General features: G+C 31.7%; 1 protein-coding gene across 2 annotated transcripts; it reads left to right on the top strand.

The window, feature by feature from the left end:
- Nucleotides 1–1,154: 1,154 nt before the first annotated feature.
- On the top strand, nucleotides 1,155–7,018 carry LOC114260953 (calcium-transporting ATPase 1, endoplasmic reticulum-type-like). Of its 2 annotated transcripts, none has more exons than XM_082912416.1 (8): nucleotides 1,155–2,259; nucleotides 2,716–2,864; nucleotides 2,986–3,058; nucleotides 3,150–3,271; nucleotides 4,199–4,346; nucleotides 4,653–4,739; nucleotides 6,641–6,695; nucleotides 6,782–7,018. In XM_082912416.1, the coding sequence occupies exons 2-5, from the start codon at nucleotides 2,808–2,810 to the stop codon at nucleotides 4,244–4,246; spliced, it is 300 nt and encodes a 99-aa protein (XP_082768542.1). In that variant the 5' UTR covers nucleotides 1,155–2,259; nucleotides 2,716–2,807; the 3' UTR covers nucleotides 4,247–4,346; nucleotides 4,653–4,739; nucleotides 6,641–6,695; nucleotides 6,782–7,018. The 2 variants fall into 2 exon arrangements, with proteins under 2 accessions (XP_082768542.1, XP_082768543.1); XM_082912417.1 differs by having other exon boundaries at nucleotides 6,243–6,695; nucleotides 6,782–7,015.
- Nucleotides 7,019–10,463: the final 3,445 nt, after the last annotated feature.

The following is a 10,463-nucleotide window of genomic DNA, read 5'->3' as shown; positions in this document are numbered from 1 at the left end:
GAAGTATTGATACAGCTCATATGCTTATCTTTGGAAGTGTTGATATAGCTAATATGCATATCTGTTGAAATGTGGATATAGCTTGTATGCTTATCTGTTGAGATGTTGATACAACTAATATGTTTATCTATTGAAAAATGGAAAGTGTTCGATATGAGTCATCGTCTCATATAAGTGGTTGGCCAGGTTCTGAGCCATTGATGTAAATTGTGAAATTGATAAGAAATGGAAACCGAAATGAAACATGAACATAGTAGTCATGAAATGGAAATGGAAATGGATTATGAATTGGTTTATGAAAGTTGAACATTTATCAATTGCTAATATCTTAGTCATTGCTCATACTGTGTTTAGCATATCTCTACTGGGCGTTGGCTCACCCTTTATGGGACATCATTTTCAGGTACAGGTAGTATGCCACCCCCAAGGACATAGCTTGGATGATGATGAGAGTTGAAGACTCTTTTGTTTATTTTGATGTATTACATGCAAATTCAAGCCAAGGGCTTAATATGTATTGAGTTAGTACTCTTCTTTTTGTAACCAAGTGTTAACTTGGAAAGCTGTAAGCCCGTAGGGTATTTGCTTTTGTTGATTAACATGTAATACTTTTGTAAGGAACTACTCTGATGAATAGAAGAATATTTATCTTTTATACCGACACATGTCTATGATGATGGGTTTTAATGTTAATATTTCGAGGGCGTTACAGAAAATACATCCATTAAATGTATGAAAAAGAAAAAAGTTGAAAATGAATACCTTCTCACATGTGTGGTGCCGCCTGTCTACAAATATCATGCCATTTGTGTGTTTTCTGAGTTCTTATGTGATAATTAAATGTTCCAAATCCACAAAACAATAAATAAAATAAATCAAACATAGAGAACACAGAAATACGTGATTTGGCCTAACGCCTTGGTCCTCCAGCCTCCGTAAAACATCCCTGCCGTAAATCTGAGCAATAAAAAATACACAACCCCTCACAGCACGAGTGTTATAGGCTGTTTGCAATGAACATCTAATCTAACCCAATTTTTGGTTGATATTCTTAGTAGTTAGTTGTCTAATCTTATCTTTATTTATTCTCGGGGCATAATTCTTGGCACATGATCCACAATCTAGGCTATAAACATGATGATTGATGCGAGGTTTGGTGCGAGTTAGTGACAGAGAGTTCTTGAGAATGCTAACGGGCCACTTTCTAGCCTCGAATACCTTCCTTTTGCAGAACAAATGAACAACTGGGCTTTTGCTTTTTCTTTATGATGATTCTTTTTCTTTTTTCTTTTTTTTTTTTTGGGGGGGGGGGGGTCTAGATCCTGTATAATGACTTAGCTTTTCTTTGTGGATTACTTTTTCTAATTGTTTTTGACTCCTCTAAGTGTAACATTTCTGCCAGATACATCTTGATCTATATTAAAAAAAGTGACCTTTATTTTTATTTCCTCTATTTTAAAGTCAACCAAGAACATTTTTGCATCTTGCTTTCTTATTTTTTCCCCAAATCTTCAACCTAAAGTGCACATTGATAATTTTTAACCATGTTCATTGATGTGCCCTATTTTTGTAGAAAATAGGAGTTTCTTTCACAGGGGTCATGCGTTATACTACCCACGGGGGTCATGTGTTATACTACCCTGACATTCTTCTTTAGGTAATAAAGCTAGGTGTCCTTGTATGTAAGGGAGAAGATTATTATATTGAAATCTGAAGGGTCTCAATTAGAGTTACAATTACAATGTCAAAAAGGAGTAAAATAAAATATCCTAATACCATAATTTCTCCACGTGAAGCACTGGACTTAAAAAAATTAAAATTGAGGGTTGGCTCATCTTCTATAAGGAGGGTCTATGTTCCAGTTCTTTCTACACTTAATGTTGCTTTTGTACTAGTTATAAACTAAAGAGTAGTGGAGTTCTGTTTCTCTTTAAAATAATAGTTCTCCTTTTTAACAGTGGTGGAGTTCTATTTCCCTATGTTCCCAAACTTTAAGTTTTCAATTTATTTTCAAAAAGATTTTCAATAGTGGAAAGAAAAAGATAAAATCAGCTTTACTTTCCATTATGAAGAATAGCTACAACAGAAATTCAAACTGAAATGTAAATAAATGATCATTTTGTTAACTTCTCAACTCTTAACTTCTTCAATGCTTCACTTCATTTGACGGTTCTCGGCTTCAAGACTACAATCAACTGAAACCATGCTTAAATGCGCAGAAGGGGAAGAAGTATAAACAATAAACTTTCAAATTTAAAGGTACTATAAAGCAAGAGTTAGAGAGAATATTGGTGCTAGTTGTATGATTTAATTTTAACTTCTCGTGGTGATAAGGATAGAATTGGGAATATTTCTTAGAAGCTATGCTTTTAATCAATCATGGACAGAATTTTGTGTCCTCGTTTTCTGCAGGATGTTCACAGAAGCAATATCTTCTTTTGTTTCTGTCCCCTAGCATGCCCATTATGTTCAAATTTGTGGTGGTGTTTATCTGAGGTTGCTTTCGTTCTTTAGTTTTTTTTTTTTTTAATCTTTGCAATATCGTTTCTGCTTCATTGGAAGATATTCAATCTATTTTTTTTTTTTTGCAGTTGGACCTCATTTATTCAATTTCTATCAATGCTCAAAAATTGTTTTGCATTTCTTTTCCTATGCTTCTAATAAAAAACAGAGTAGTTGTATTCTTATTCTTACTAATATTGTTGCTTCCTCCAGATACATGCATGATGAGCTAATTCATTGCAAGGTATCCATTGTTGAACCAGGAGAGTAAAAAGAGTTGCTGAGGTCATATTCGAATCATTGATATGATTAGCATATACCCCACACTGAAGCTCCTCATGAAGCTCCAATCCTTTCAAGTGGTTACTTCCATTTTTATCCTATTGAAGCTCCTCATGAAGCTCCAATCCTTTGAAGTTGCTGCAAAGCAATAAATATTGAGCTGAAGCAATTTTCTCATCATGAGTGTTTATGTTTTTTCAGGTTATGGTTGAGAAAATGGGACTTCCTGATGGATTGGATTCTGGTACATCTAAAGGTTATGGTGATGTTCTACGTAAGTTAAAATTATAACTTATGTTTTTGTTGTTTACTAAACGTGTTTACGTGGCTGCTAATGTGTACCATTTAATTTTATGTAATTGAAGGTTGTTGTCGGACGTGGAGTAAGATTGAAAGACAGATTGCCACTCTTGAGTTTGACCGTAATAGGAAATCGATGGGAGTTATAGTAAGTTCCAGCTCAAGAAGAAAGTCATTGCTTGTAAAGGTGCATACACCACCTTTTCCCTCCCTCACTCTTCTTTCATTTAGCCATGTGGAGTTTTATAGTTTTTAATTCGATATATTATCACATAGAAGAAACTGATTTTCTGATAAGAATTGCAAAACTATAAAATGTGGTTCCACCATTTTAATCTTTGTTTCAATTTTTTTTGTCTCTTTGCTAGTATTTTTTGCAACTTCAATTTGCGTGCGAGATAGATTGTGAACAAATTTACTTGGAACTTTAATGGGGAAGAGTATGATGAATGGGTGCTCAATGAACAAATAGAAAAAGGGTTGATGGACCATGGGATCTTGCTACAATTTCTATACTTCTAACACTGATTTGGAAGCACTATGTTAGATATAGAGAAAATATTTTTTGGTTGAAAAGTTCATATCTAATTTATAAAATGTACAAAATGAAAACTAGAAGAAGGTGAATATTGGCCCTACGTGGGAAAGTAAATGTGTATGACATGTAGATGATTTTGGTTGAAAAATTCATATCTAACGCATTAAAGTGAACATTGATTTTGATTCTTTTGGGAGTTGTAGTAGATTGTTGATATCTATCTTATACCTCAAACACCACTAGCTTGTGGGATTACTGTTATTACTTCCTTTTAGTCTAATATATAAATTAATGTATTAAATCAATATTCAATTATTGAACACAAGAATGACTGAGTAAAGCAGAGAAATATTTCAGTGAAGGGACTATCTAGTTTTAATTAATTCATTCAGTAGATTTTAGATTAGTAACACATTTTTAGCAGATTTTAGATTAGTAGGAGCTAAAGAATTGGGTCAGTAAAAATACTTTTGGACCTTTTTAGGTTCTGAAAATGAACAGAAATATGGAATAATAGGTTTACTTTCATTCCCAATTTCAGAATTTGCATAACCTAACCAGAATTTTTATCTATAGGCCCTACACCATATTCTATCCAGATTTGACACACTTTTAGGAAAATGAGCTTTTGCATCAAAGTAAAGGGAGCATTTAATGCCAGAAATCAAACCTTTTGCATCAAAGAAAAGAGCTTCAAGTCACTTCTTGGGACTCCATACGCCAAGTAAGCCTGTTCATCAATAAAGATCCTTTTCTTTTGTTGATTTAAAAAAAAATGCTCATTTAATTTGATTAATAGGTTAGTTTTTGATTAATTACATCTATACATATATATATACATATACGTATATGAGAATTAGGCAAAGAAATGCACAAATTATGTTTATATTATTGTATTGATAATTCTAAGAATGTTCATAACATGAAAAAACAAATACTTGTATCTAAATGATGTATTAATTTATCATATGTTATCCTTTTCTAAATTTATCATACTCATGTGAATTTTATTGTATAAATGAGGTGACAGATGGATCTAGTGGCATTCACCAGGCTTCTCCACAAACACATCAGAGATCCTCTTTTGGAAGTCATGAAATGCAACCTTTTAATCGGGGTAAGTATTTCACTTATATATATATATATATATATATTATGGAATAGAAAAATCAATATTTTTCTCTTTTTCAATGTCATTTTCATGTTTCAAGTAAGTCACCATTACAAATTTTAATATCAACATCAATCTCTAATATGAAATCAAAAAATAGACCCTTGGATGTTTTTGTTGGTTAGTTGATTAGTGGCTGCTACAAACCCAACCTTTGGCATTGTTTGCATGAAGTGGCTGCCCTCAGATTATAATCTACTGTCCAAGCATTTACCATTCCACAAAGCAATTTTCCATATATATGGTATCTACGTATGTGTATACAAACAGTGTAAAAGCATACGTACCTGTATATACGCAGTGTAAAAGCATACATAAATGAAATGGTAGGTCTATCCCAGAACTTCTTGAATTCATGTCAAATTGAATATAGATTGAGCTGTGATCACTGTAGCACATATACAAAGAATGAGCATGAGATACATATATTACTCAGCAATGTTACGGTAGGGGTTGGCATAGATTGCTCAGTTAGAAGATAGAATGTGATAGATTTAATTGACAATTATAGGTCATCCTTCTTTTTACGAAATGGAACATACTTTCACTCTTGGCAGCATGTCTGGTTGAATTGATATGATTTGTTAATTGAGATTGGGAGATTGTTGGTGTTAGTGTTTCATACTAGGAAGCTTTTCGGGTAGTTCAAGAGTTATTTCTTGAGGACAACAAGTAGAGATGATGTTACTTTGCTTTTCTGGGTTGAACTATTGGCAGTTTTATGTGTTTGGGTTGTTCAGTTTTCTGTTAAAATTATTAGAGCAATTGATGACTGTAGTGTTCTGTTCGACCTTAGTCTCACCACACAACCTCCAATCTTCTTCTTCATCACTGTATATATATATTGAAAGTGCCCAGTTTCACTTTTCCTTTTTAACTTCGAGATATTAGCTATACAGGTTGCATATGTTTGATTGTTTGCTTTCAAATGTTTTATTTTTATTTTTTTCATTTCCTTTTGTTTTTGTTTTTGAACTAAATGTTGCGATTGTTGAATATATAAAAATTTCATGGAGCTTCTTTGATCTTTCAATAGAGATGCTCCGTCTCTGTAATTTCTTCATTTTTATAGAATCTTTATTGCTCATGAATGCTTGATCTGCACAAAATGTGATTCAAATGCATGAAAATTGTAACTTTCTTATAGATTAGCAGTTCAAGCTCTTCAGTTTTGATGATTTTATCTTCAGTTTTGATGATTTTATTGTGTGTTGTTTAATGATTTTTATTTTTATATTTTTTCCCATTTTATTGGGTGTAGAAGAAAGTTTGAAAATTTATAGCACTCTAATTGTTTGTTCTAAAGCCTAAAAACAGACTCATTGATGTCTTTGGTTTATCAAAATAACTTGTTTGAATTTTGACACTATACCCTTATTTGGTCTGTGTTGTTCTCAGTTTTTGATTCGTCGATTTGATTGGCTAATGGTGATATTTGTTTGTAACAAGGGAATTTAGTGCTGTTCTAGGAACAAAACCTAAACCTTGTACTGCTTTTTATTCTTCTTACCAGTGCAGGTAACTCATGTTCATTGAATGATAAATTTTAGTGAAGGAATGCATTTTCAAAATTTTGGCATATTTATGAAGGGCTGCAGGCTAGGGTTGCCTAATTGTTAAGTGCCTTTGTATGGGACACGGACATTCAACACACCACAGATATCTGAAATGCAGTCAAAGTATTTGCACAATCAACATTGAATTGCATTTCTTTTGTAGAACATTAAATATTTGAGATGGATATAGCCTCTTAAATTAAGTTGTTGGTTATAGTAAAATTTCTGTTGAACTTGCAACTTCTATGGGTAAAGTGACATTTTGTTTTTACATGTTTCATGTCATGGCAGAGGTATTTAATGTTAAGACATTTGAAGGGGTGTGATTGGTCGGACTTTATCTTTTGTAAGACTAGAACAATCTCTGCAAATAGTTAGTTTATTCATATGCTTCTAGTGGTGTCTGAATTAATTTGTGTTTTTATTTTTTAGGTTAGAAATTTTTTGGAGAGATGCAAAATATGGTCAAAGAATTCAAAGACTAGTTTTTCAAGTTTTTATTTTTTATTTTTTAATTTGTGTAAGCAGAGTCTAAAATTTTTTATTTAATTCCTTTGTTTATACTTTTGAACATATTTAATTTTCATTTAATATATGTAAGCACAGTCTAAATTCCATTCCATTGAATATGTGGTTATGATTCAAAGTATAGTATATAGTGTGTATTACATTCCTAAAATGCGCGTACAAAAATAATATTGATTATTCTTCAAATATGTCGAATCTTTTTAGTAATTAATCACACTTAAAAGATATAATCCAAATGTTATTAATTACACTTGAAAGATGTGATTTAAAGTTTTTATCACGGGTTTTACTAGTTTTTAATCACACTTAAAAGATGTGATCGAAATGTTATTAATCACACTTAAAAGATGTGATCTAAAGTTTATTATCATAGGTTTTATTAGTTTTTAATCACACTTAAAAGATGTGATCTAAATATTTTTAATCACACTTAAAAGATGTGATCCAAATATTTTTAATCACACTTAAAATGTGTGATCTAAATGTTATTAGTCACACTTAAAAGGTGTGATTAAAAATGACCCCTTTTAATCACACCCACAAAGATCACACTTTAATAAAACTTAAAAGGTGTGATTAAATAACGAACATCACACAAAAAAAGTGTGATCTTTATTTGTTTTTGTAGTAGTGGATGTTGTTGATAATATTTAGACCTTTGGGTCAATGTTGAGAAAATGGGGAAAATGCCATGTTTGGGTATATGTGGGTCATTAGTGTAATTAATGACATTTATTATGGGAATATGAAATTGAGTGGAGAATAATGAAATTGGTTCGTTATTTAGTAGAATGGTGGAGTTGGACTTAATAATCACTCAAATTTGAGAATTATTGATAATTTATCTATTAGTGCATTTTTTATCTGTTTAGAAATAACTGCTTTGGGTTATCGGTGGAGGATAGTCTTGATTGTTGTAGACACTGCATGATGATTAGGTGAATTAAAACTAATCAATTTGAGTATGTCATTGAGTATGACGGTTGGAATAATACAACGAATTTGTGTGTTGATTGATCATTGTATATGATGAGTATTTGTATACATGGGTGCCGAATCCCGCGGATGAAATTTCCGTAAAATGGCAATTCGATAATATCTATACATGGGTGCCGAGTCCCGCGGATAAAATTTCCGTAAAATGGCCATAAGAAAATAATTACACATGGGTGCCGAATCCCACAGACGCAATTTCCATAAAATGGCAGTTTGGTGTATTGTTGGCATGAGATGTAGTCTCATCTAAGTTGTTTGGCCGGGTTCTGAGCCGTGTTTATAAGTTGAGAAGTGGATAAGTAAAGGATTATGTAACTAGCTTGTACTGTATGTTGGTTTATATGGGTTAAACGTTTATCAAGTGCTAATGTTTTAGTTACTGCTCATATTATGTTTAGCATATCTCTATTGGGCGTTGGCTCACCCTATTTGGGATATCATTTTCAGGTGCAGGTGACATGCCACCTCCAAGGACGTAGCATGGGAGGCTTAGTGGCTGAGGGCCCTTTTTGATTACTTTTTGTATTACATGTATATCAAGCCAAGGGCTTATTTTGTGTAGAGCTAGTACTCTCCTTTTTGCAACCAAGTGTTGACTTGGAAAGTTGTAAGCCCGTAGGGCATTTACTTTTGTTGTCAACATGTAATACATTCTGTAAGAATACTCTGATTTATGAAATGTGATATCTCTTTCTTGTATCATGGATGTCTGTTTTGGGGTTTATTTTGAGGGCGTTACAATTTCTTCGAACCATTTTCGACAGCTGAGGCGGGATTTCGATCCAACACGTGGCCATCGCGAATTCTCCCACAGATTTGATCATAATTTATATGGATTTGTACTTATCTTTAATAAATATTTATGATAATTACACTTTGGCCCAGTTTTCTAATATAACTATATGAATAAATTAATCTCTAATTGAATTACACTCTATCGTATACTAACAGAAAATTAATTATTTATTTTACTACCACACCGATTATTATTATTATTATTATTGTTGTTGTTGTTGTTGTTGTTGATCTTGTTGTTATCAATATTATTATTTATTTACTCATACCTTTACACTTATTTATTTACTGTCTTAAACTTTAATTTGGCCCAACTAGTATTATAATTCCATATTTCTATTAATTTGGCCCCAAATGATAATCCCAAATTAATCCCATATTTGATAATCCAATGCCAAATGTGATTCTTTATTTATTTTATTTATTTCATAATATATCATCACATACAACCATAATACAAGTACAAAATTTAAGGGACAACTTAAATTTTCGGGTTGTTACACCTGTAAAAATTTGGCTCCATGAATTGCTTGCTTTTCTATGGAGAGTTACTAGTGAAGGAAATGAAGTTGAAATGGAAATGTCAAAACTTTCCACATTGATACCAAAACTTTATACGGAAAAAATGAACCTAACTTTCCGGGTAAACGCCAAGAATATTGAAAAATTGAACCTACCTTTCACGATAAAAGCCAATTCCTCTCTAAAGCTGTGTAACAATCTCCACATCTCTGTCTTTTTTCCCAAGAATTATAATTGATCAGGAAGTTCTTTTTTCTCAACAACCACCACAATCCAAAAAAATCCTCAAAATTTTCTCAGTTTCTTCGATCCATTTTCGGTAGCTAAGGCGGGATTTCGATCCAACATGTGGCCAGCGCCAGTCCTCCCACAGATTTGATCATAATTTATATGGATTTATACTTATCTTTAAAAAATATTTAAGATAATTACACTTTGGCCTAGTTTTCTAATATAACTATATAAATAAATCAATCCCTCATTAACTTACACTCTATTGTATACCAACAAAAAATTAATTATTTATTTTACTACCACACCCATTATTATTATTATTATTATTATTATTATTATTATTATTATTATTATTATTATTATTATTATTATTTCTATTTATTTACTCATACTTTTATATTTATTTATTTACTATCTTTAACTTTCATTTTGGCCCAACTAATATTATAATTCCCTATTTCTATTAATTTGACATCAAATAATAATCTCTAATTAATCTCATATTTGATAATCAAATGCTAAATTAGATTATGTATTTATTATTATATATTTAATAATATATCATCACATACAACCATAATATTAGTATAAAATTTAAGGGACAACTTAAATTTTCGGGTTGTTAAAACTGTAAAGATTAGGCTCTATGAATTGCTTGCTTTTCTATGGAGAGTTACTAGTGAAGGAAATGAAATTGAAATGGAAATGTCAAAATTTTCCACATTGATACCCCAACTTTATATGGAAAAAATAAACCTACCTTTCAGGATAAACACCAAGAATATGGAAAAAATGAACCTCCCTTTCACGATAAAAGCCACTGCCTCTCTAAAGTTTTTTAACAATCTCAACATCTCTGTCTTTTTTCTCAACAATTATAATAGATCAGAAAGTTCTTTTTTCTCAACAACCACCACAATCCAAAAAATCCTCAAAATTTTCTTAGTTTCTTCGATCTATTTTCAGTAGCAAATGCGGGATTTCGATCCAACACGTGGCCAGCGCGAATCCTCCCATAGATTTGATCATAATTTATATG

The sequence above is a fragment of the Camellia sinensis genome, unplaced genomic scaffold, assembly GCF_055761805.1.
Source record: "Camellia sinensis isolate YWXY unplaced genomic scaffold, ASM5576180v1 Unanchor3, whole genome shotgun sequence".
In the NCBI taxonomy this organism is placed as follows: domain Eukaryota; kingdom Viridiplantae; phylum Streptophyta; class Magnoliopsida; order Ericales; family Theaceae; genus Camellia; species Camellia sinensis.
Note: the sequence above shows the minus strand (reverse complement) of the source record. Positions and strands in the feature narration are given on the sequence as shown.

Coding starts and splice junctions, on each gene's coding strand:
- LOC114260953 (XM_082912416.1), top strand. CDS start 2,808: ATGATTAGCATATACCCCACACTGAAGCTCCTCATGAAGCTCCAATCC. Junction 2,865..2,985: donor AGCTCCAATCCTTTCAAGTG/GTTACTTCCATT, acceptor ATGTTTTTTCAG/GTTATGGTTGAGAAAATGGG. Junction 3,272..4,198: donor GAAAGTCATTGCTTGTAAAG/GTGCATACACCA, acceptor TTTTATCTATAG/GCCCTACACCATATTCTATC.